The 27,388-nt window shown below is 44.1% G+C and overlaps 1 protein-coding gene across 4 annotated transcripts in view; it reads right to left on the bottom strand.

Annotated features, from left to right (window-relative positions):
• Fhod3 (formin homology 2 domain containing 3) overlaps positions 1 to 27,388 on the bottom strand; it is a 421,297-nt gene that overhangs the window by 222,581 nt on the left and 171,328 nt on the right. For all 4 annotated transcript variants that reach the window (XM_021214495.2, XM_021214497.2, XM_029547105.1 and 1 more), the window contains exons 4-5: positions 9,552 to 9,619; positions 3,452 to 3,557 (exon numbers count right to left, since the gene is read on the bottom strand). In XM_021214495.2, coding sequence (XP_021070154.1) covers positions 3,452 to 3,557; positions 9,552 to 9,619 — 174 coding nt within the window. The remainder of the gene's footprint in view (positions 1 to 3,451; positions 3,558 to 9,551; positions 9,620 to 27,388) is intronic.

Here is a 27,388-nt window from a genome sequence, read left to right as displayed (position 1 = left end):
CTTAACACACACACACACACACACACACACACACACACACACACACGCCACCGCCGGCTAACAGGACTAAATAGAAAATGATCACATCAAATTTCTTCACAGATAATTAGAGTCTTCTAGATGCGGATAGACAACGGCTGACTTATCCGTATGCTGCCCCTCAGGCATGAGGAGCCACGGGTGCTCACATCAAGCTGATCCCACAGGTAACTTCCGGCATAGGCCGGAGCCACCTTACCATCTGCAGTGTTGTTCCCTAAATGCTGCTAGGCCCAGTTTTGAAGCCAATCAGTTCCCCTTCCTAATAAGCCCATCACCTCCAAACACTTCTGTATTAGTGTCCCACACCCGAAGTCACCACGCACAAGATCTGATCACTCCAGGGACACCAGTGGGTCTCGGAGCCTGCTGAAATAACTGTAAACAGCTGGCCCTACCCTGTTCCAGTGTCCTCATTGTTGTGGTGAAACACATCTTAGGGAAGAAAGGGTTTATCCTGTCTCACACTTCAAGAGCACAGTCCTTTGTAGCGGGCACAGTGTGATGGGAAGTGGATCTCTAGGTATTGCAGCAGGAATGTGAGCAGGAATGGACACCCTACACCAGACAAGAAGCAGAAAGAAATGCTGGCGGTCAACCTGCTTCCTTCTTTATATTTCATCTAGGACCCTGGTCCACAGGGCAATGCCACCCACATTCAGAGAGGGTTTTCTCCCCTTGGGAAAACCTTCAGAAGTATGTCTCCTAGGTGGTCCTAAAACCCATTCATGGTCATGGTGAAGATTACCCATTACACCTACAACCCTGATTAGTTTCTCCAGCTAGTCTACGACGAAGGTGTTTGACCACAGTCCCCACTCCCACTGCTGCTGGGCAGGCCCCAGGTGGGCTCTGCCTGGCCCTGTGTGTCCTGCTTTGCTCTTGCCCAAAATCCCTAACATAACTAGAAGACTTTTGCAGACCTCGTCTTCCTGATCTCCATCTGCCCTCCTCTATTTCCACTCCAACGTAATATGGTCAAAACATGGCTGGGCAAATAGAAGCAAGCGGAGGGTTATTCTTGACTGTGAATGTCTGGTGACTACTGGCAATGGCAACAGTGCTCACAAGAACTCTGTTGAAGACACAGGGGAGCGACTCAACACGTGGGTTAGGAAAAATGAGAGTTTCCTTGTCTAAAGCCAAAAAAAAGTCACACCCCAAGAAATACATCATTCATATGCTCCCAGAAGATACATTTCTTGGCACCAGTTTCAGCGAGCTACCTCACAGTGCGCTGCTGAGTGAGCACCGTGCCTTGCTTGAGGTGACTGTCTTGAGACTTAGTGGATTCGGGGCAGACAAAAGAAGATACACCTGTCCATGGAAAACCACATGCTGGGAAGTGGCTTGAGTGGTGTAAGGAACTACTCACTTTCCAGGGACTGCACAGCAAGCCTTATAGTCTCTAATACATGGGTGCTATCAGAAAGAAAAAGTGGGAAGGCCAGGCCCTGGTGGTGGGATGAAGCATTACACCACACATCTCACAGTGCTGCCTAAGAGGGTCTTCACTGCTGACAGTTTCTATGGGGATGGCCTGGGGTGAGGGGGCAGGAGGCAGCAGGTACTCTCCAGGATCCCTCTGGGTCATAAGTGGGCATTCTCACTTGTTAACATTCGGCAAAGTACTCTTAGCATCTTTTTGGCCCAGATCAGAACATTATAAGTGGACTCACCACTAGAAGCTTCAGGATACTCACTATGGCAGAGAAGCCTAAACGGAGCTCATGATGTCAACCCCATGTACAGTGGCTGGAGAGCAGAATTCACAACACTCTACGCCAGGGCCTTGTGCAAGGACTAACCTCCACTGACACTCCGTACAAAGATTCTCTGGGCAATACCAAGGCTAGCTATGGGGTGGCACTAACTGCTGCTTCCTAAGGGAGCTCTTCCCAGTCATGTCAAGTTTTTTTTGTTTTGTTTTGTTTTTTTTCTTCTATGTGGACTTGTTCCTTCTAACACAGACAGCTGCCACCTTTGGATACAATAGAGCATGCAGCTTGAGGTCTGTGTGTCTTTACACTCCATCACAATTTCCAAGCTCATGACTAAATGATATGGAAAGGCAGAAATCATGCCTCTCAATGGTCAGGCATCCTTCCTGAAAACGGATTCAAATCTGTAACAAGCCCAAGGCAAGACGGAAGGTAACGGGAGGCGCCAACCTGCCATCTCACAGACATAGGTACACCACAGAGCAAAGGAAGAGGGTGAAGAAGGTGCCCTCTGCTACACACATGGCATTTAACAAGGCAAACCCAAGGAGCGAGCACTGACTTGAGGATGTGTTCCGTGACCCCAGGGAGTTGCCTGTTGTGCCTTCTGCGTGGGTTTCCATTAGCACCAGGCAAGAAGGAAAACTCGACTAACATGAGCCACATAACCCGGGACTTAAGGAAGCATCTGCGGGACAAGTGACCCAGCTGCCACCTCAATCAGAACGCTAACCATGGGCATCCCATATCCGATCACACAGCTCCTGTACTTTCCCTTCACCCAAAGAGAAAAGGAAAAGACATCTGTGGGGTTTTGTTTTTTCTTTTTTTATGAAAATCAACTTGCAGTTCATGGAGTCAGTTATTCACACTGAAGGGACAGAAACGCGCAAGGCCAGGCCCAGGGGAAGTGGCATCCTTAGGCACATGCGCTGACTTCTTTGAGTCTCAATTAGTTTCAACTATAAAATGGGGATAATATTGACTTATATGAAATGTCTCCTTTTGTAGTTCAAAACTATTGTTTCTGGCCCACCAGCACATAGGTTTGGGGTTATTATTTACAGGAGAAAACAAGATTACTTAGCTGACGACCCGAATCGCCACCATCATATGAGACCATTAGCTCTGAATGGCAATAGGACTTGGCTTCAAAGCCGCCCGACACTGATTTGCATATTAAATTATAAGGCAGCAATTGGAATGGAGTCTTGGAGTGCAAGTTCCCAGGCCCACCTGAGATGTATGAATCAGAAGCAGTGAGGAACATACGATTTGATGACAGCACCTCCCACCCCCCACCCCCACTCCCCATCCTCCATCCCCATGGAACAACTCAAGTCTAAAAACTATTTTTTTTTTCATCCTAGAAATACATCAGGGTTTTAGTTTTGGGTAGCTTTGAGCTAAAATGAAAAGTCTATCTGAACCCAATTAGTGTGTGCCCCTCCTTATTCAAGGGGTTTATTTAAAAAGTGAGTCACCATTCTTTGTTCTTAGCGACCGACCTACATGAAACTAAGTCAGGCCTGACACCAGCTACCTGCTAGGAGCTGAGGAACGGATAAAAAAGGCTATGCGTTGCCACAGGGAATCTTTCCTCCATTATCCCAGATTTCTTACAAAACTCCCAGCACGTGAGCTCCTGAGGGAGACCTTGGCCTCTGCACAGAGGGGCTGCCATGACTCACCCCTCAGGATGTAGTTCTGATAGTTCTGATCCGCCTCGGCTCCCACTTTGATCAAACAGGTCAGACCTTCAGCTATGACAAATTCATGCACCAAATCCTTGTCATCCTGGCAGGAAGGAAAGAAACAAAATAAAATTAAATTAAAAAACTTTTTTTTTAAGTGTTCAAATTGGTCTCTGTCTATCTTAGATCCAAGCTGCATTGTTCAAACTATGTAGGGATCTTTGAAATAAAATGGCCCCATAGGAGATTCTGCTCTGTTCAGATGAAGTATTTAACTGTTTTTAAATATTTTATGTTTTTTCAGACAATATGCTTTGATTATGTTTCTTCCCTTCCCCCAATTCCTCCCAGATCTTCCTCACCTCTGTTTTTTGTTTTGTTTTGAATTTTAAGAAGGTTTTTTTTTGAGAGAAGGAGAGAGACAAACAGACAGACAGAGAGACAGAGACAGAGTCAGAGACAGAGAGAGAGAGAGAGAGAGAGAGAGAGAAAGCACATGAGCGAGCATCTAACTCTTGCCAAAGAAATTTTACAAGTCTTCACACTATCATTTGCCAAAGACCAATTATTGCCTTCTGCGCAACCTAATAAAGATGAAGTAAATGAATCCCTTGCCTGTGCAGAGGCTGTAGCGTGCGCTGCTTTTCAGTCTTCAGGACCCTCAGGACCCACACCCCACAGGACCCAATGTGCTGGCCATGTGAAACTTCCATGTGTAGTTTTTGAACTACAGCAACGTCCAGTGACCATGCAACCTGTCACGAAAAGCACACCCCTGTCCCAACAGATAGCCTAGGGACAGCAGTTTCAACAAGAGGCTTGGGGACTCTCTGTCAACCCTAAAGAAGCCCCTTCTCTCATCTCTTCCCTTGCACAGCTGGCAGCGCAGGGAAGGGAGCTGGGTACGGCGGCAGCAGCCATTCACCTGCAGCAGCCAGGCATGGTCAGCTGGCGTCAGGACACAGAGAGAAGCTCAGTATACCGCCAAGCTAGTGCTTCTTAAAAGAGAGCTCTCCTGATTGACTGGGCAAGGGACCCTTGCAAGTCCATTTGAGAGCCTCACGGGAGACTCATGGGAGACTCACACATGCAAACTGCCTAGCCATCCCCTGCCTGAGGATCAGGAAGCTCCAGTGGACAGAGCCCAGGGGCTGTGACTATCAAAGCTTCCTTCCTTCCAGGTAAGACAGAGGTTCTAAGAGGGACCCCTCCACACCTTCACCTTCTAGGGAACTTTGAGAAGACAAGGAAGCAGACGCTATGCAGAAACACCAGATCGGGATTGCTGAACTGAGACCCAGGCTCTGCTGCTCAATTTCCAAAGGGGCAGGATAGAAACACTAACTCATACAACAACTCTCTTTTTACAGATTGTCTGAGATTCAAGAGGACAGGAAAACAAACAAAACATATTGTCCAGGACCACTGAACTACATATAGCCATCACTCAACATGGGCAGTTGCTGTAAAACCAAATTCTGGGGAGCCCTGAGAAACAGACATTTCTATTGCGACAGACTTCCTAGAATAGACAGCATCTTGCCTCCAACCTAGGAAGATACAGCAGGAGCATCCATATTTTGTCATAACAGACAACAGAGCAGGAATTTACAAGCAATCCCCAGCAATGGGAATACAGAAAGCCAATGGAGTGACAGTGCTGGTATAGTAACAACAGCCGTGGATTATCTTGAAGAGAGAAAATAGATGATCTGGCACAATTCTCCTGTCTCGACATGTAATCAGCCCTTTACTTTATTATATGACATTTTTCAATTATATGGATGGGAGCCTTGAGTTAAATGTGGGCAGACATAGTACAGGTCCCTGGAAGTGATGTAGTGAGGCAGGGTCAGCGCCAGTTAGGGGGCAGGGGCGGGGCAAGACTGAACATAATGAAAGACAGCTGTGTGAACTCAGACTTTGAGATAATCATGGCTGAGGAAGAAAGAGAAAATGGGACAGTATCATGAGTCTTTGGAAAATTACACTGGTAGGTATAAAGGAAATAAAAAATTCTTCTCCCACTCTCTGTCCCCCTTTCCAGCAGCATATGTGAACTGGACATGCAGATGAGCTCATGTCTAGTCAGGAGGGTTTTCTAAGCATGTAACAAATGTTTATTGCTTTAACTAAAACTAGATTCACACATGACTTCATGGTGAAAAAGTGCGAACAAGCTCTCAAGAAACCAGTCAAGCTAATCACTAATATTAATATACCAGAGAACTGAGTGTCTGGCAAAGGCACTTGGAAAAAAAAGCACTGGACAGGCGAGACAGTGTTCATGAGAATAACTCAGACCCTTCGCTAAAATGCATAGGCCCGTGTAGATAAGGCACCAGGGAAGGGGAGACTTGTGGATAATAAATGTGGAGAAAGGTTTCCAAATTGGCAATGTCCTAGATTTTAAATACATATCCTGGAAATATATAGGCACTGACACATGATTCTTAAGACACTGGCTGCAGATGATTATGAAATTGAGATGTTCTCACCAGTTGATAAGGGATGGCTGCCACACTCCAGAATATTCTGGAGGAGCTATTTATTGGCTTATGATTTTTTTACATTTACTGTGTATGCGTGTGTGTGTGTGCTTGCGTGTGCACGTATGTGTGCATGTGTATGAACATGCAGATGTGTTAGAACACATGGCAGTTTGGGCAGATTGTGGAAGTTGGCTCTCCCCTCCATTGTGTGAATCTTTGTTATCTAATTCAGGGTTTCAAGCTTGGCAGCAAGTGTCCTTACCCCCAGAGTCATCAGCCTTGGTTTGGTTTGGTCTTGTCTTAAGTCTGGTTGTTATTGTTAGTAACTGACTCAATCCAAGTGACCAGTGTCTTTATTTTTTAGGCTCCTAAAGTAAGAGTCTCTAAAAGTACCTCCATGCCTAGAGGACATGAGATCTGATGAAGATGCAGGCCCAGACATATAGAAGGCACTAGCCTAAACCTTACCCAACATGCTGCCTGTTAGGTCCAGTTAACCGCCAGCATGGCTGGTCTTGAGTGTGGTTTTGTCCCCACTCCTGGTAGCAAATATGCTTCATGCTCGTCTACATAGTACTACCTTAGCGATTCAAAACCCATTTCATAAAACAGCAGGAGAAACTCAAGGGACACAAGTCAAGGAGTATATTGGCTCAAATATTATATAAAAAGTCTGAACAAGTTGGTTTGGTTTTCTTTCTATGTTTTCAATTTGGGAAAATCTTACTGTATGTAAAACAAATAGTCCCATGAACACAGGTGTAAATGAACTCACAACAGTCTTGTTTTTAATCATTCTATCTTCTCCTGCTATGGAACCTGAAGGAATTCTCCACACGCATATAGTTTCCAACTATAGAAACCTTGTAAAAATAGTTATTTATAAACAACATTTTAAGTTTTAAAAAGGATCAAACATTTAGTCAGTGTCCATATTTACAACTTGTTCATCACTGCTTACGCAGGATATCAATTTAACACGACTTAAGTGTTACTTGGGAAGAGGAATTTCACTCAAGAAATACCCAGATCAGATTGACCTATGTCATGTTTGTAAGAGATGGTCTTCATCGATGATGGATATATGAAGGCCCAGGACACTATGGGCAGCATCGTCCTTAGGCAGGTGTGTTTCAACTATATAAGAAAGGTAGATAAAGGTGAGCTGGAGATCAAGCTGGTAAACAGCTTGGTTCAGACATCCAGGCTCCCGCCTTAAGTCCCTGCCCTGACTTCCTTCATCAGTGGACTGTGAACTGGAAGTATAAGCTGAAATAAACCCTTCCTTTATCTACTTTTCCTTACCTTTTGGTCAGAGTGTTTTATTACAGTCACAGAGCTCAGACCAAGAAGAGATCCAAGTAAGGTCCACATATGGTAATTCATTTATATGGGTCTAAAACTCAGAAATACCTATTAACTAATTAATGGAAGATAATGCCCCTACCCTTGGCTAACATATGTATTGAAGAAAGTCAATCATCCTTTACAGCAGCCCTCTGTCTGGATTTGGCAGATCATTTCCCTAAAGTGATGTCTAGCATGTGCTTCTATCTTTAATTATTTGTAGTTATATTCATGTCTAAACCCAGGGTTGATTTGCTGGCTTGACTACATCATATATTATATTTCCACTAGGAGGTACCTAATGTCTAGTGGTACCTTGTTTCTGGCATGTTAGCAACTCTGGCTTTGTTATTAATTCATTAATGAATTAATTAAAGGCTAAAAACCACAGGCTTTCTATTCTTTATTACCTACAAAGACATTCATTTTGAAAAGAGATGTCCTTTTACCTTAAAATTCAATATGAAAAAGCAAGATGAATGTGAGATTCTAAAAGTTTGCTCTTTTCAAAATAGCTAGCCCACCAGCACCCATTGCCTATTCATCTTGTCTATCATTGTTGTTTTTAGTATCCTTGTGAATGTGTCCATCAATTCAAACTTCCTCAGTGTGTCTACATCCATAGTGATTATCATCCTGATTGATGTGTATTGTTCCACCTCTGGACAACCATTGGGCAACCCTTCTGAGAGGGAGAAGATCTTAGTGGTATCTGATAGCTCCCTGCTCTTATAACATGACAGAGAAACCATGCACCCAGCAACAGGCTTGGAGTGTAGGAGAAAAGGGGACATGTCTTTAGAACTTTCCACCAGAAAACAGGTCCCATTCTGGAAAGAAGAGACAGGATGACTGAACAAGTTTAAAGAGAAAGGTAAGAATATGTGGGTGAGTTAGAGGGTTATTTGTCCGTCCCCCCCCCCCCCGCTTTGGTTTACCCAGCCTTTTTGCCTAGTATCTCTCTTAACAGGAAGAAACTCACTCTGGCTAAAATTATCAACAAAGAAAATCTTTCAAAGACATGGATAAGACAAGAATTAGAGGAAAGTGGAATGCGTATAAAATTATAATGGAAAAAGTAATGAACCTAGACAGCGATCCTCAACACAAGGGTCACCTTCTCAACCCCACAGCCCTCCTCTGCCCACTGTTGTCTCATGGGTGTCTGTAGGCTGACTTAGCCCCTTCACTAAGGGCTTCTCTCAGTACAGGGATGGAGGAAAGGCTTGATGTGCATGGAGTGTTAACATGGAACTGGTGGTGAGAGACTTGCACATGCATGAGGGAACATACCTACAATGGCAGGATTTATAATAACAAAACTGGGATTAAGTAAACCATCTAGCCAAAGAAGAATGAACAGAACAGATTGAGATCACTGCATATAATACAACCCAAGCCAGAGATAGTCACACTCACTCCCGTTCACTCCATGAATAAACCAAAGTAGGATACATACATGCAGCATGATAACATGCATGAAGTTAATACACTGTGGTATACACTACGACACACTATGGGTATCTGCCACTAGAATGGAAACACAAATATGCACAACACTAAATACAACTATTGATAGGCAGGAGACATGGGGGTGGAAGAAGTTAGTGATTGGGGTGGGGCAACAGAACACAGGTCTTTAATTATAATCAAATGGGTTTTCTTTTTTTTAAAAAAACTGGAATATAGAATAAAATATTATTTGCTTAAGTTGTCCTTACTTTTTATACTTGATATATTTGACCTAAAATATCCTCCTTGAGAATTCTGTTCTAATTTTCCTGTGTGTGTATGACATGTGTATATGCATATGGACACATGTGGAAGGGTTGCAGGCACATGTGTGCAAGCGCATGTGGAGGCCAAAAGTTGACATCAGTGGTTTTCCTCAATTGCTCTCTACCTTTTGTATTGAGGCAGGGTCTCTCACCTGGATCCAGAGCTCACCAGCTCAATTAGAGTAGTTATTCGGATTACCCTAGATTCCTATTTCCACCTCTGGAGCACTGGGAATCCTGGCAGGCCATCAAGCCCACTCAGCATTTACCTGGGTGCTAGAGATCCAAAGTGATTCTATTCTCTGCTCAGCAAGCCCATGGCTTAGTCTGCCATCTCCTCAACCCCAGACCTAACTTGTAATGTCCTCAAAACACACTGTCCTAGTTGTAATAAACACAGGTATAAGTTTTTATATATCTAACTCTAGCAAAGTAAAACCAGGACTGTAGTATTTTGGCTTTTTGTTTTTTCCTTTTTACCTGAAATATCTGCTTCAGTGAGAAAAGGGCCCTTCTTAGATCTCGGCCACTGGAGTTGTACAGCTTTTCTGAAATAAAGAATACAACGATTAATTTTTCGTTGACTCAACGAATGATACAAACATGAGAAGTTGTGAAGAATGGCACCTTTTACCAGAAGACAACAACGCAGCCACTCAAGTCACCTCGTATGCTTATCTGGTCTACCTCATGGGCCAGAGAGACTCTCTCTCACCCCATCTTCCTCTTCAATATAAGTGTTTAACGGACTGTTTTCTGGTTGGTAGATGCTTCCACTTGGTAGCTAAATACACAGAGAAAACCAATGCAGCCCAAATGCAATAAATTTCAAGGAAATAGTTTGCGTTAAATTGGGAATTTATGTGATAAAGTAGGACATAGAATTGTTGGTCACACACAAGGGACATGGTTCCTCCCTCAGGAACAGAGTCAGCAGTAAGTATGCCTCCATGAGTGTTGATGGTTGCTGGGCTGTAAGGCTTGTTTGTATAATAATGTACATATTTTCATTTTCCTCCTTTCGAGGAATGTCCTCTCTGCCATGGTTAATGACTCCATGATAATTAGAAGCAGCATGAGTCCAGGAGGCGAGGGCATTGTCTGTGTCTTAGCAAAATGGTGAATGCTAAGACATTCAGGAAAGCCCTTAAGGCTATAGGAACAAACTCTGAAAACATGAGTTCAAAAATAAATAATTTCTCAATACACAAAATATAAGGATATAATATGAATTATATAAGAGGCTTCATGAACCTGAAAGAGTAGAGACAGATGCACTAGGAACCAGCTTGTCAGAAAGATACAAAGGCAGGCAGATTCCCGAGTTCAAAGTCAGCCTGGGACAGAACTTAGGCCCAGGTGTGGTAGGAATGGTGATATGGGATTGAGATCCCATCCAGCTATCTTATGGTCTGTGTTTACAAAGGTAGGCAGATCTCTGAATTCATTTGCAATGTTAAAAAATACATGTGCTTACTGTCTAAGAATCAAGGGGCTGGGGCCATGGGACACTGATTCATGACATATCAAAAGGGCACCTGGGGTAGTGGCTGAACTGATATGTAAATAAAAGACTGGGCCTTTGATCTGCAAGAGATAAGCCACCTAGAAAATGTTTAGAATTGCAAGAGAGTGCTGTCTCCACAAAGAGAGCTATCTAGAAAGCTGAATCGAGCAGGACATAGCCTGTCAGTTAGTACCCATGTTTTGACTAGGAATTCTTTCTTTCACTTCTTATAGACACCCCTTCCTCAGAACCCCTCTCTAAGCCAAGGCTGGTCCTTAGCATAGAATCACTTAAAATAAGGAACTTACATGATAGTGTAGAACATTAAATCTCTTAGCATGTAACCTCTTTTTTTTTGGATATTTTCTTTATTTATATTTCAAAGGTTATCCCCTTTCCCAGCCCCCCTCCTCCTGGAAACTCCCCATTCCATCCTACCTCCCCCTGCTTCTATGAGGGTGTTCCTCCATTCACCCACACACTTCAACCTCCCTGCCCTCAGTTCCCCTACACTGGGAAATCTATGGAGCCTTCATAGGACCAAGGACATCTCCTCACATTGATGTCTTACAAGGCCATCATCTACATACGCAGCTAGAGCCATGTGTACTCCTTGGTTAATGACTTAGTTCTTGGGAGCTTTGGGGGGTCTGGTTGGTTGCTATTGTTGTTCTTCTTATGGGGTTGCAAACCCCTTCAACTCCTTCAGTCCTTTCTCTAACTCCTCTATTAGAGACTGCACACTCAGTCCAATGATTGGCTAAGAGCATCCACTTCTGTATTTGTAAGGCTCTGGCAGTGTCTCTCAGGAGACAGCTATTTCAGGCTCCTGTCAGCATACACTTCTTGGCATCCACAAAAGTGTCCTGGTTGACACTGTATATGGGATGAATCCCCAGGTCAGACAGTCTCTGGATGGCTTTTCCTTCAGTCTCTGCTCTACACTTCATCTCCATATTTGCTTCTGTGAGTATTTTGTTTTCCTCCAAAAAAGGACCAAAGTACTCACACTTTGGTTTTCCTTCCTCTTGAACTTCATGTGGTCTGAGAATTCTAGCTTGAGTATTTGGAGCTTTGGGGCTAATATTCACTTATCAGTGAGTGCATACCGTGTGTGTACTTTTGTGATTGGGTTACATCACTCAGGATGATATTTTCTAGTTCCATCCATTTGCCTAAGAATTTTATAAATTCATCATTTTTGAAAGCTGAGTAGAACTTCATTGTGTAAATGCACCACATTTTCTGTATCCATTCCTCTGTTGAAGGACATCTGTTTTTTTTTTCCAGCTTCTGGCTATTATGAATAAGGCTGCTATGAACATAGTGGAGCACGTATCCTTATTATAAGTTGGAGCATCTTTAGTGTGTATGTCCAGAAGTGGTATAGCTGGGTCCTCAGATTCTTTTCTGAAGAACTGCCAAACTGATTTCCAGTGTGGTTGCACCAGCTTGCAATCCCACCAACAATGGAGGAGTGTTCCTCTGTCTCCACATCCTTGCCAGCATCNGCTGTCACCTGAGTTTTTCATTTTAGCCATTCTGACTGGTGTGAGGTAGAATCTCAAGGTTGTTTTGATTTGCATTTCCCAGATGACTAAGGTTGTTGAACATTTCTTTAGGTGCTTCTTGGCCATTCGACATTCCTCAATTGAAAATTCACTGTTTGGAAGTGGAGGCTCACAGTCAGCTATTGGATGGAACACAGGGCCCCCAGTGGAGGAGCTAGAGAAAATACCCAAGGAGTTATAGGGGGCTGCAGCCCTGTAGGTGCAACAACAATATGAACTAACCAGTACCCCCTGAGCTCGAGTCTCTAGCTGCATATGTAGCAGAAGATGGCCTAATCAGCCATCATTGGGAAGAGAGGCCCCTCGGTCTTGTAAACTTTATATGACCCAGCACAGGGGAAGGCCAGGGCCAAGTAGTGGGAGTGGGTGGGTAAGGGAGCAGGGGCAGGGGTGGGGTATAGGGAACTTTCGGGATAGCATTTGAAATGTAAATAAAGAAAATAATAAATAATAATAATAAAAGAAAAAAATTAAAAAATTTCTCTATTTGACTCTTTACCCCATTTTTTGTTTGTTTGTTTTTGTTTTTCGAGACAGGGTTTCTCTGTGTAGCCCTAGCTGTCCTGGAACTCACTCTGTAGACCAGGCTGGCCTGGAACCCAGAAATCCGCCTGCCTCTACCTCCCGAGTGCTGGGATTAAAGGCATGTGCCACCACGCCTGGCTTCTTTATCCCATTTTTTTAATAGGGTTATTTGGTTCTCAGGAATCTAACTTCTTTAGTTCTTTGTATATATTGGATATTAGCCCTCTACCGGATGTAAGACTCTTTTCCCAATCTGTTGGTTACCATTTTGTCCTACTGACAGTGTTTTTTGCCTTCCAGAAGCTTTGTAATTTTATGAGGTCACACGTGTCCATTCTTGATCTTAGAGCATAAGCCACTGATGTTTTGTTCAGGAAAATTCCCCCTGTGCCCACATGTTCAAGGCTCTTCCCCACTTTCTCCTGTATAACTTTCAGTGTATATGGTTTTATGTGGAAGTCCTTGATCTACTTGAACTTGAGCTTTGTACAAGGAGATAAGAATGGGTCAATTTGCATTCTTCTACATGCTGGCCTCCAGTTGAACCAGCACTATTTGTTAAAAATGCTGTCCTTTTTCCAAAAAAAAGATGGTTTTTAGCTCCCTTGTCAAAGATCAAGTGACCATATGTGTGTGGGTTCATTTCTGGATCTCCAATTCTACTCCACTGATCTTCCTGTTTGTCTCTGTACCAATAATATGAAGGTTTCTTCACTATTGCTCTGTAATACAGCTTGTCTATTCAATACAGTACTTTAAGTTCTAGCCAGAGCAATTAGACCACAAAAGGAGATCAAATAGATATAAATTGGAAAGGAAGAAGTCAAAATATCATTATTTGCAGATGATATGATCCTATACTTAAGTGACCCCAAAAATTCCACCAGAGAACTCCTAAAGCTAATAAACAACTTCANCAAAGTGGCTGGATATAAAATTAACTCCAACAAATCAGTAGCCTTCCTCTACTCAAAGGGTAAACAGGCTGCGAAAGAAATAAGGGAAATGACACCCTGCACAATAGTCACAAACAATATTACATAACTTGTTGTGACTCTGACCAAGCAAGTGCAAGATCTGTATGACAAGAACTTCAAGTCTCTGAAGAAAGAAATTGAAGAAGGTCTCAGAAGATAGAAAGATCTCCTATGCTCATGGATTGGCAGGATTAATATAGTAAAAATTGCTATCTTGCCAAAAGCAATCTACAGATTNAATGCAATCCCCATCAAAATTTCAAATCAATTCTTCACAGAGTTAGAAAGAGCAACTTGCAAATTCATTTGGAAAAACAAAAATCCCAATAACAATATTAATAATATTGTTATTAATCTCAACAATAAAAGAACTTCTGGGGGAAATCACCATCCCTGACCTCAAGCATGTAACCTCTTAACCTATGGCTTACAACCCCTCATGATCAGGTAACTGAATCACACACACACACACACACACACACACACACACACACACACACACACCAACAGCAAAAGGTTTCTGTGTGCCCAATGAGCAAAACTTGATTCATAATCACCCAGGTAACGAATTTCAAAGTGGATCTGGTGTCACTTGCCTCTGCTGCATCCCTGGGACTTCACCGCAGCCTGGGTTCTGAACATATAACATGTTCTGTTTGCGTTGTGGATCGTGTCAGGTCATGTAACGCCATGGATAGTGTCATGTCATGTAACGCCATGGATCGTGTCATGTCATGTAACGCCATGGATAGTGTCATGTCATGTAACGCCATGGATCGTGTCATGTCATGTAACGCCATGGATCGTGTCATGTCATGTAATGCCATGGATCGTGTCATGTCATGTAACGCCATGGATAGTGTCATGTCATGTAACGCCATGGATCGTGTCATGTCATGTAACGCCATGGATAGTGTCATGTCATGTAACGCCATGGATCGTGTCATGTCATGTAACGCCATGGATCGTGTCATGTCATGTAATGCCATGGATAGTGTCATGTCATGTAANGCCATGGATAGTGTCATGTCATGTAACGCCAGCAAGGGCCCTTTGAGACCATTGCGTATGTGAATTCCAGTGTTTTCAGTGTAGCATTTCTACTCTCAGAGATATAGAATGACTTAATTGGTAATTAGAGTTGTAGTCGTGAGCAGGATGCGCCTGCTTTACGTGTTAACTCTGAAAGCGACAGGCCCTGGGAGAGACTTGGAAGCAGGTGAGGTAAGTAAGCCACAACACTGCATAGCGGTAGCAACTTAATTTATTCAATTCCTGTAATAACGGGCTATGTAGATATACAGGTTCTTGAATGAACTCTGGTAACTGTTATCTTTTAAGGGAGTATCTAATTCATACAAATCATTGTAATCTTATGGACAGGGAGCTATTTGTAATATTTCTGGTCCCCTTTTATTGACTACCCATCTCTCTTAGCTTTGATACTGATCATTTGTGTCTGATCACCTTTTGACTTATCTGTCCATATAGAGTCCAGGCAATCCTGTCATTCTTTGCAAAGTCGCCCATGGGCTTTCCTGGCTTTCTCACTGTTTCTGGGGTGTTATAGTTCACTGATTATTCTCTTCCTTTTGTTTCCTTTGGGTTTCAACTGCTGGTTTTTTCCCCCTAGTTTCTAATTCTTTTAAAAATTATTGTCTGTTGTGAAATAACTCACTGGAACTTTTCACTTTTGCTGTCCTAGGGATTGAGCCCAGGGTCCCCACCATAGAGTGCTAGATAAGCACTCTACTGCTAGGCTATGTCCAAAGCCCACTTTTAAAGTTTCTTAAAACAGGACCTTCACTAATTAATTTGATGTTTTTATTTTTGAAAATCAGCAATCATTTCCAATTTTTTCTAAGCAACGCCGTACTTTCCTAAGCATTCGGACATGTTTCCTTTCATTCAAATTTTACTCATAGTTAATATTTCATTAAACTCAAGTGTGAAGGGGTTAAAGCGATGGTTCAGTAGTTACAAGCATACACTGCTCTTCCATAGGACCCAAGTTCAGTTCCCAGGTCTCAGGTCAGGCAACTCCAGCTCCAGGAGTCTTCTGAGCTAAATTGTCACCTGCTGGTGCACCCACGTACACACATACACACACATTTAAAAATACAAAATCTTTAAAATCCAAGTAGAAACAACCTAACCCTCGGACTGGTTTATTAGAAATACCACTAATTTGTAAATATTCAGTATTTTCCAGATCACTTGTTTAAAAATATGATTTTATGGTATCAGTTCTTTTAGATTTATTAAGGTGAATTTTATGGCGAGAATATCTTGATGAATAGCCCATGTATTGAAAATCGTATGTATTTTGTCAAAATTAGGAGTACTGGTCTATAACTATCCACTGAATCAAGTTAAGTGATAGTGTTGATCAACTCGTACACACTTAGAAAGATGGGGTCTCACTATGTAGCCTTGGCTGGCCTGAACTTACTCTGTAGACCAAGCTGGCTTTAAGTTCATCCATATCCACCAGCTTCTTAGCCCCACAGGCTGGAATTAGAGCCATGTGATACCATGCCTGGCTTCTGTACGTTCCATTCGTTCATTTTATAGACGGATGTATAAGGACTGCTGAGCTGTCCAGAAAGCAGGCTGCATTTCTGCCTTTCTGCTTTCAGCTCCATGAATTTTTGTGTTAGCTGCCTTCTAGTTCTGTGGTTAGGTACATTCACACTTGAAGATGCGATGACCTCTTGGCTCACTGACTTTTTAATCATCATACAATGTCTGTCTTTATCCTTGATAGGATTCCTTATTTCAGATACTTTTCTGGAATTGATGTAGCCATTTAGGTTTTTAGCATTTCTGTATTTTTCCTATCCTCCTATTTTAAACTCTCTACATAAAGTTTCTAGTGGACATTGATATATTTTACTCTTTATACAACCTGATAGTGCATGATTCTTCACACTGCTGAGAACTGAACCCAGAGCTTTCTATATATTTGGCCAGCACTGCATCACTGAGCTACATCCCAGGCTTCTGCTCTTAATGAGTGCAATGTCCCTGCTGTTTCCTAACCCCCTAGGCACACAGTGAACAAGGACAGAGACCTCAGGAAGGTTCCAACGCTGATTCTCACCTTTCAGTAAGAAACAACCTCTAGAAAAGCCAAAGACATCTTTGAAAGGTCTCCAAACTCCTTGCTTCCCCCCTTTTCCAACTGCCACTGGATTTAAACAAACTAAAATTCCTTTAAACAGAACATCTTCTAGTCCAACATCTTTAATTTTGGCCACTGTTTGTTTAAATGCTCCCCATTCCAAACAAAACCACACAATCAAATAGCATCCTTCCATAAGATTGACTTTCTTCATGCAAGTAAATTCTCACTTAAAAGGAGATTCTAATTTCTTTTTATTTAAGATTTATTTATTATATCTAAGTATGCTGTAGCTGTCTTCAGACACACTAGAAGAGGGCATCAGATCTCATTACAAATGGTTGTGAGCCACCATGTGGTTGCTGGGATTTGAACTCAGGACCTTTGGAAGATCAGTCAGTGCTCTTAACTGCTGAGCCATCTCTCCAGCCCAAGATTCTAATTTCTTAAAGATTTATTTTTATGCTATGTACATAGGTGTTTTTCTGCACATATATTTGTTTATCACCTGTCTGCAGTGCCCACAGAGACCAGAAGAGTGCATCAGATCCCCTGGAACTGGAGCTACAGACATTTGTTGGCTACCATGTGCACACACTAGGAGTCAAACCCAAGTCCTCTGTGAGAGCAACACATGCTCTTAACTGCTGGGTATTCTCTCCGGCCCACAGAGTCACAAAATTTTACTGTAGTTTTTTTTTTTTTTTTTTTTTTTTTTCAAATATCAAATGAATAGCTAAAATCCATATGCCAAATGACAGGTAGCTATTTCATGTTTAGTGGTCAGGTGCCCTCACCTCAAGTTCTCCAGAGCTGCTAATGGTTTGCTACAGTCACCATGTGAACACGCATCACACGCTGGCCCCTCTGTCACAGAAGAGCCACGGTGGAGCCATCTCCAGTACAGGTAAAATGGAAGTCATATCTATCCGTTACGTTCCTGGTGGTTGTGACAAGATGCCTGGCAGAAGCAACCTCGTGACTGAAGAGTTCATTTAGGTACCTGGTCTGGAGGTAGGGAGAGCAGGGAATCATGGAGAAGTCAGGGAGTTCAGAAATCAGAGCACTCAGGCAAGAGGCAGATCAAGACCCTCAAAGCCCACCACAAGTAACTCAATTCCTCTAACCCAGGGCCCACTCTCCAACTTCCCATAACCTCTCAGAACAGCATCATCACCTCTGGGGACACATACATGTTCAGACACACATGCCTGTGAGGTACAATTCATCCTTGTCGTCACTGGAAAGGCAACAACTCATAGGACATCCCTAGTGGAAAATGCACCATGGCCTCTTAAATGCAGCACTGAACTGACTGCTCTGTTGTCCTCGGCACACATTTCAGGAAGCACCTTCAGCTACGGGCCCAGGAAAGATGACCAAAGAAGCATTCATAAATAACGCATCGTTTGTCCTTTACAGAGGGTATACTGCATGCTGGTGGGCCAGCATCCGGCAGGCATCTGACTATGTCGGACCTTCTCACCCAGCAACAGCTAAGAGCGCTGCTCAACAGAGACGTGACTTCAGAGACCCTGCAGATCAAAGCAGAAATATTCCTTCCCATCCTGGTTCTCTTGCTCTGTGGCTAACTACCTCCAGTTAGTGGCAAGTATGGCATGAGCGAACATAAGTTCATGAAACAACGTATTCTGTCTGTGTCAAGTCCAGGCTTCCCTATGTAGAAACTGAGACTTATAGTGGCTGAGTCATCTTAAACTAGTCCATCTAGTTCCCTGACAGCTCTCAAAGGGTACAGTTGCTACCACTCTTGGGTCCACTCCTACAGAACTACCACTGCTCTAGAAGCAGCTTTCCACACAAACCCCGGCAAGTCTTCTGAGAATGATGGGTAGCCATGGGGTTCTGCTGCAGCCTAGATCTACCTTCTGCAGGCTGTGTCCTGGGTCTCACACGTCTGTTTTGGGGCAGCAAGTTCCACATGCACATATAACTTCAGCCCAAGATTAGTTGTGCTGTCAATAGGGCAAGGAAGACAACCTTGATGTTTGGAGAAAGTAAGACCGGAACTCTCATGGAAAAAAAACAGTGAGAAGATTGCAACCCATTTAATCAGTGAGTGAGTGTGGGAAAAAGAAAATCTAATTGTATTCAAGAAAGAAGGGGCAAAATTATATCTAGAATAATCCCATAAAACCACTGATTTTAGGATTAATGATTACAAAACCCATTTTCTCACCAAATGGCAAATCCAGGAACCAAGAGTTTCACAAGAAAGCCTGGGTAAGGGCATGGGAGCCCCTCCCTTGCTGAGGGGACACAAGGATCTTCCTTCATCCTTACACTGCCACTTGGAGTTGTATTCACAGACAGGACGGCAGTCACACCTCAAGACCTGTGTGAATTGGCTGCAGAGAAGACAACCATTGTGGTCTCTGGATGAAGACTCGAGCAATGAGTGTTAGCAACACCAGCTCTGGAGCTGTATGACATTTTCTCTTCAGATGTCAGGCACAGTGAGGTGGTTTAAAACAACAACAACAACAACAACAACAACAACAACAACAACAACAGTTCATGAAATATGGCCAAAGACAGCCAATGGCCAAGCTTGGATGACCTTCCTAGATGGAAAGCACTTAGTCTAAATTCCTACAGTTGACAATCTTCTCACGGGAGCAAAGGGGCCATCTGACTCACAAACGGCAGGAAGTACAGGCTGCCTTACCCTGTACCCCTGCCTCATTATTGCACTCTGATGTTTTAAAGGGAAAAGGCAGCAAGTAAATGAACTTCCCGAGATTATCCAGTAAGCATGGTTTTCAGAACACAAAATTGTCTCTGATGTGTTACATTTCTCATCTCACTGTGACAAAATGCCCCACCAAAGCAATTTCAGGAAGAAAGGGTTTGTTTGGGTTCACAGTGTGATGGTATAGTCCAGTCCGCCATCATGTGGTAAGTGTAGCAATGAGAAAAGCTCCCATTGTAGCATCAGGAGAGAAGGGCAGCTGGTCACAGGGCAGCCACACTCAGGAGAGAAGGGCAGCCGCAGTCAGGAAGCTGAGGGCAATGAATGCTGATGTGCATCTAACTTTCTCCATTTCATTCAACCCTAGAGCCCCAGCCCATAAACTGGTGCTGCCTACATTCAGGGTGCATCTTCTCTCCTAAGTGAAACTTCTCTGGAAAAACCCCAGCACATCCACCTAGGGGCACATCTTCCTAGGTGGCTCTAAATCCCAGCAAACCAACAACAGATTAACCATCATACTTGGTATTTCCGTAAATCATTTATTACAGTAGGTTTTTATTTTTTTCGTTTTTGTCATACTCTCTTACTCAATGATCACATACACATAAACGTGAGGCAAACACCCAAGCCACGGAAATTGCTCATCTCCTAACCAGGACACTAAAATATCACCCTGAACTTTAGAGAAGACACACACAGAGAATCAAGGAAGTGTGGCTCCTCCCTTCTGACTATGGCACTGAGTAGTGGCTACCTGTGCCCTCCAGTCATCTGAAAAGCTGCCAGCCTACCAGCCTCCAGACAAAGAAACTAGCTATATAGGAACAAAAAGATCCTTCAACTTGTAAAGGCCACTATTATTGTTGTTGTTGGTGGTGGTATTAATAATAATAATCATAATCATAATATAATTACTATTGAGAGATATGAACACATATATTATGGGCAGGGGGCACATGTGCAGTGTTCAGATGTAGATTAAAGGACAATTTCCAAGTCTGTTCATTATTTATACCTTTACATGCAACCCAGGGATTAAACTCAAGTGACCAGGCTTTCTTAGCAAGTGCCTTTACAAGTTGAGCTACCCAAAATGTTCTCAGACTTGATGGACAAAAGATTGCCTGAGAAAAACCTCGGTAAGTCCAGATCCCATTGGATTATAGTCTCACCTCACATCGCTCCTAGTGAGGAGCCTTTAGAACAATCTTTTGCTGATTATCTCCTATGCATGTACCCTGTGGAGACTGGGCCCACCAGTGGACATGAAGACAGTCATAGCCATTGAATGAGTTGACAGCCTGGGGAGGAGACAAGCACAGCTCCAGGTCATGATAATGTCACGTGAAAACGCCATGGCATTTCTCAGGAGTCCTAGAGGAAGGACAGACCAAGTCTGTGATCCTGATGCTGGAATGAGCAGGTGAGCCTGAATAAAGTCAGTCACAGCAACAGGCTGTGTGTAAGAGGAAGAAATAGCAGTAGGCATGCAGTCAAGCAGAAATGAAGCCCTGTGGTCAAAGAGAACAACCATTTGACACAGTTGCCACATGGGCAGGTGGACACACTGTCACCATCCAGGCCAGTGAAGATACACAGGGAGAGTCAGCCCAGGGAAGGCTTCATGGGTTGAGCTGTGTGATTTCATCTGTGTGGTTTTCAGGGGGTTGTAGAGGGCTCAAGAAGAGTGAAAGCCGGAGGAGGGGTGGAAGATCAAGTTCATTGCATGCATGGCTGACCAGCACAGAAGAACTGAAGAGGTGGGTAGACAAAAGCCAAAAACTGACAAAATGGCCTTGGGGATTGAGAATTGGGGGAATATGGGCCGTGGTCATGAAACAAGCCTTCATTTGAGATAGTGAAAAGCTCTCCAGAAGCTGATCTAGGGTCAGAAGCAACCTCACTTCCCAGAGTTCATGACCCAGAATGGAGTTCACTTCATTTGTCCTAGGGGAGGATCATGGATCAGTTTCGTAGGACTGTGCATGTTCTGAGTAACCAGAGAAGAGGTACCAACAATATTTAGTGCTCCAGGCACTCCTAGATACTTCTCTGCAGCCCTAGATTGATAATTCTGACTCCCCTGTCTTTCTTTCCTTCAGTCACTGGCCACTTAACTTTATGACAAGAGTCACAACAAACAAAGGAATGGAGAGACCATCAGGGTGCTAGAGAGAAGGCTCAGTGAACAGAGCGCTCGCCACATACTGTAAGGATCTGAGTTCAAATCTCCTTAACTCATGTGAAGTTAAGCATGCTAGTGCACATCTACAATCCCACTCCATGGTTAGATAGGAGGCAGATACAGGAGAATCCCTGGAAGCTCACAGAACAGCTACCCTGGTGGCTGCAGGAAATTTTGAGGTAACAGACAGACCATTTCATACAAGGTAGAAAGTGAGGACCAACATCTAAGGTTGTCCCCCAAACTCCACTTTGTGTACACATGTCTGCACACACGCATACCCCAAGTAACCAGGTCATGTATGACCCAATTCTCACGAAGATAACCTGAGCTCAGTACTGCACAGATCAGGCCTCTGAAAGATGCCAGAGGCAAGAACAATCCTTAGCATAGGATGTATGTAAGAACAGTATGTAAGAAGTTGTTGGTAGAGGGGCTGCTGATAGTGTCAAATTCTGCAGTGATGTACACAGCGGATGGTCTGCCATTGCTACCTACTGGGCCCCATCCAGGGGGTCACCCTTCTTGTGATTACCTTGGAAACCACTTCCCCATCCTCATCTTCACAAAGAAAGCAGCCCAGGAAAAGTTCTTCATACTGCTATGCTCAATCAGTGTAAGAAAACTGTCCTTGAGAATTTAAGCGAGTGAGTTGACCTTGGGACCCCAGTGAAATACACTTTCAAATGTTCTCCTCTCTGTCTTCAGAAACCATCCATGCTGAGAGACAAAGCCAGAATCAGCTAGAGTAAACTACTAGCAAGCTGAAAATTCTCAAGAATGCCTTTTTTACCTCCAGGATCAAAGAATGGTAGAGAGAAGAGGGTCCCTTAGTCCTTCTGTCTCTTTTTGCAATCCAAGGAGAGCCCAACATATATGGCCACAGTGGTCAGCTTCTCATACTGTCCTCCCAACAGGCTGCTGGCCCATGACATTATTTTATGTCATCTTGAGTGGCAGCCGAGTGATGAGATTAAGAGTTGGGTGGTCTTCGCTTTGGGCTCGCTCTGTCTCTAGCTCTCTTCCTCAGGTCTACACCTTGTTAGCTCTCCTCCCCCTTCCTCCTTCTCACATTTCATTTTTCTCTTCTCCATTAGTCACCGTCTGGAGACCTTTAAACATTTACATCATCGTCAGCTTTCACACTGCCTTTAACAAGTTATAGAAGTTGAAATATTTCAATGTTCATATTTATTTTTCTACTTCATTACTTCCCTGGAACCTTGCCTCGTGTGTGTGTGTGTGTGTGTGTGTAAAGGTCTCTTCTTCTTCTAGGTCTGTCTTGAGAATTAAATGATGTAAGATTGCCCAGCCCACTGTGGGCAGTACCATTCCTCAGGCAGGTAGTCCTGGGATGGATATATATATATATATATATATATATATATATATATATATATATATGCTAATCATGCACTAGTGAGTAAGCCAGAGAGTGAGCCCCTCTATAGAATTTTGCCCTAGTTCTCTGCTTTGAGTTCCTGACCTGACTTCTTCCCTGAGTGATGAATTGTGACCTGAAAGTATAAGATTCAATAAATCATTTTTCAACATGCTTTTTGTCAACGCTTTTAAAATTCATAGCATCAGGATAAAATAGGAACGTGGTACCTCCAGAAATAGAGCCAAGGTTCTGTGGACAGCACATGGTCAGCCTTTCTCAGGCCCTGCACTCAAGGTTTGGGGACTAAACTCTTTGCCATCTGTATGGCTCCCTGTATGACAAGATTGCCTTAGCTCAGAGCCTTCTAGGCCTTGTGGACCCTCAGCAAGGCACCATCCCTGCCTGGGAGACAGAGCCTTTGTTTTTTAGGGTCAACAGCTCTTGACACAGAAGGGCTCTCCTTCCCTGCTCTGGAGAGTTTAAGAGAAAGAGGTGCCTGTTGTGTCTTAGAGAGAAGATAAGGATCATTAGCGGGGTCAAGAGGGAACAATCTGACATCAATCATGTCACCTAGCAGAGATGGTGAGGCTCGGGAGTGCACCTGCCCCATGCCAGGGGGCCAGGGCTCCCCTGCTTTCAGTGCCATTCAAGAGAAGAACAGCCATTCATCCAGGGCAAGTATTGTATCATGAAAACAAAATGGAACCAGAGAAAAGATCCAGTTTTAAAAGCACAGCTCTAAGGAGCATTTGTTCATTAGCCAATGGGGGAGGGAAGAGCTGAAGAACCATAGGAAAAGAGTATGCTGCTGCGTTTCTACAGCTGCATACAGCAAAGCTAAATGGTGCTTTGTCCTGCAGCAAAGTCACACCTAACTGCAGACTTAGATATCTAAAATAATGAGCTGCGTGTGTGTGGAGCCCAAGTTTGAGCTACTCCCCTTCCAGGTTTATTTCCAGCTGTGGTTTCAGCATAGCCACAGTGAGCAGAGACAACATGGTGGGCCCCAGCTCCCTTCTGCCCTAACAGCTGCATGAGCTCAACATACTTGCAAACTTCACAGGGACACAACTTGCGTGCAGTTTCAAAATCTAACTGGCTTCAATCCACTCCAAAAAAAAAAAAAAAAAAGTGCAGGTAGAAAGATGATGGAACAGAGATTGAGAAAATGGCCAGCCAATGACTGCCCCAACTTGAGACCCATCCAATGAGCAAGAACCAATTCTTAACACTATTAAGGATATGCTGTTATGCTTACAGATAGGAGCCTAGCACAACTGTCTGCTGAGAGCCTTCATCCAGCAGCTGATGGAAACAAATGCAGAGACCCACAGCCAAACACTAGGCGGAGCTCACGGAGACTTGTGGAAGAGTTGGGGGAGCCCGGTGTGGTGGCGCACACCTTTAATCCCAGCACTCGGGAGGCAGAGGCAGGCAGATTTCTGAGTTCGAGGCCAGCCTGGTCTACAGAGTGAGTTCCAGGACAGCCAGGGCTATACAGAGAAACCCTGTCTCGAAAAAAAAGAAAAAACAAAACAAAACAACAACAACAACAACAACAAAAGAGTTGGGGGAAGGATTGAGGGAGCTGGCGTAGTTAAGGACACCACAAGAAGATCAGTTAATTAACCTGGGTCCATCAAACAAACCACCAACCAAAGACCATACATGGACTAGATCTAGGCCTCCTGCATATTTGTAGCAGATGTGCAGCTTTGTCTTTATGTGAGTCCGCAAATCCTTTGAGAGGCTGTCTCTGACTCCGTTGCCTGCCTTTGGATCCCTTTCCCATAGCTGGGCCAACTTGTCTGGCCTCAGTGGGAGAGGATGGGCCTAGTCCTGATGTTACTTGATGCACCAGGGTGGGTTGGTACCCATGGGGGATTTCCCCTTCTCTGAGGAGCAGGGGAGGGTGTAATGGGGAGAGGGGGTATGAGAATGGGACTAGGAAGAGAAGAGGGAGGGACTGTGATCAGGATATAAAATGAGTGAATGAATCAATCAATGAATGGGGGAAAATCTGGTTGATTTCAATTACAGAAAAGACAAGAGAACCTAGAGTTAGACTCAGTGTATCCTACTCCCTGATGGCATGCACTCACCAAGAACCAGAAGTATAAGGTGCCCCATAAAAAGATGACAGGATGCAACACTGAGCCACGTGCCAGGGATTCCTTGCAGAAGACGCTTTGCATTTTGTTCCAGAGTGACTCTAGGATCACCTAGAGGCTAAAACGTCTAGGATGTTTTAGTTTCAAGCAAGACAAGTCAGTTTCAAAGAAGCAGAAGGACAGCAGAACAACATGTAAGCAGGAGAGCAACACCCATACTCTCAGGGATTCACCAGCCGTGCTCCCTGGGGGTGCATCAGCCGTGCTCCCAAGAGCAAGGTCTTAACACAGTCACAGCCTGACCCTCTTCTGGCTTTCAGAAAATCTCTGAGTCTCCAGTTTTACGTTTCCAAACAGCTGTATTGGCAGGCTATACTTTTAGAATGCCTGACAGTAAGAAGTCAGGCTCTATTGGAGTGTCAAGATCACAGAGCATGTGGGCCCTTGCTCTGCTCGTGGGATGTGACATGGAGCAACTGAATTGGAAAGCACTTTGATGGTTTCTGACAAGCAGAAATAGACACCCACCCTTGGGCCCGGCAGTTCCACTCCTTGGCTATTCCAAGGGAAAAATGAAAACATACGTGCATAAAACTATTTCACACCGATTCACAGTTGCATTACTCACAATAGCAAAAGTCTCCTGGGAATCGTCCGGCATCTGTCAACTGTTGTTGAGCAGGTAAACAATCTGTGGGACACTTATACAAGCAGAGCTAATTGGCAATACAAACACTACAGACACATGCCACAACATGGAAGAGTTTCAAATCACACTCGGGGAAGGAAGCCAGCCAGCAGGAGGAAGGATTGTACAACTACGTTTATACAAAGTTTTGGAAAAGACAAATATGATCTTTAGGGATGGAAAGCAGACCAGTGCTTGCTTGGGCTCGGGAGAGGGAAAGCTGCAAAGAAGACACATGAAAGAACTTGACGGGAAATGGGTTTTGTCTTGCTTGTCAAGGTACATGCAGTTGTCAAAAGCCATCCAACTGTGCATTTAAAATGTGTCAATCTTCTTGCATGTAAATTATTCTTCCATAAAGTTAATGAGGAAAGAGAAGGTTGATCCTAGAGTCTGAAACTCAGCTCAAGTCCTAACTCTTCAGAGTCTCATTTACTTTAAGTAAGCACTTGTAAACCACACCAGACATGAGGGGTTGTGAGGGTCTACTAAGTGGTCGCTACAGTCCCAGACCTAAGCTGCATGCACATCATTACTGTGAAAACCCTGAGGAAAGGTGCAGGAGACATGGCCTAGACAGAGAGGCAGGACTGTACATGCAGACCTCGTGCTGGATGGTGGGGAAGAAGGGCCATATGGAGTACCTTCCAGGGGAAAGCAGGACAGCTCTGTCAACAGCTGAAAACTGTCACTGGGAGAACTCAGAAAAGGTGGTGGTGCCTATTTGCTCACTGCCAAGTGCTAGGTGCGCAATGATGAACCCAACATAGTCCTTGTGAGGAGGTGAGTCTAACAAGATAGCCCGGAAAGATGTACAGTGGACTCCAGGAAATCCTGACACACCCTCAGCAGGGGCTTCTGGGACAAAAAGAGACCCAGACAGATGTGGAGAAGTGAGTCTGTTTCCAGGGTTAGTAGAGGCAGGTGTGGCTCTCCTACTGCTCTTTAGAGAGAGAGCCAGCCCAGGGTGGCGGGGCAGCTGTGTCTTCTCTGGGTCAGGCAGAGTTGACTCCTGGCAGTCATCAATCATGGGCATGGCAGGTGAGCTGACTTATGCTTTCTGATATTCATTCAACCAGCATGAAGTCCATTATGTGCCCTGCTCTGTGTGAGGCTCCAGGTTCACTGAGTGTGGCGGGTGCCCTTTCCCAGAGATGTCATTTGTCAGCAGATCGAAGAATTTCCATGGCTCTCTCTCCTGCTCCTCAGCTGGCTTCGAGGACCCAGCTGATGAGGACTTCCTTCCCCCACCAGGGTATGTTTCTCAGGAGTGCCAGCTCCACACTGGCATCAGGCTGATTCATCCAAGTGAGAACCAAGGGGGATCCCCTGAGGGCAGCAGCAAGGAGGATTTTCCGGGAAGAGTAGGGAGCCAAGGTGAAGAACGGGTAAAAGGCTGTAAGGCTACTGAGGAATCGAAATGGATTAAAGTATCTGCCTTGCATGCATGTGAACCCATGTTTGGTTCACAGAACCCATGAAGGGCAGATGTGATGATACATGTCGGGTTAGGAGGAGGCTGGTGGATT

This window comes from Mus pahari, chromosome 15 (assembly GCF_900095145.1).
Source record: "Mus pahari chromosome 15, PAHARI_EIJ_v1.1, whole genome shotgun sequence".
Classification (NCBI taxonomy): domain Eukaryota; kingdom Metazoa; phylum Chordata; class Mammalia; order Rodentia; family Muridae; genus Mus; species Mus pahari.
Note: the sequence above shows the minus strand (reverse complement) of the source record. Positions and strands in the feature narration are given on the sequence as shown.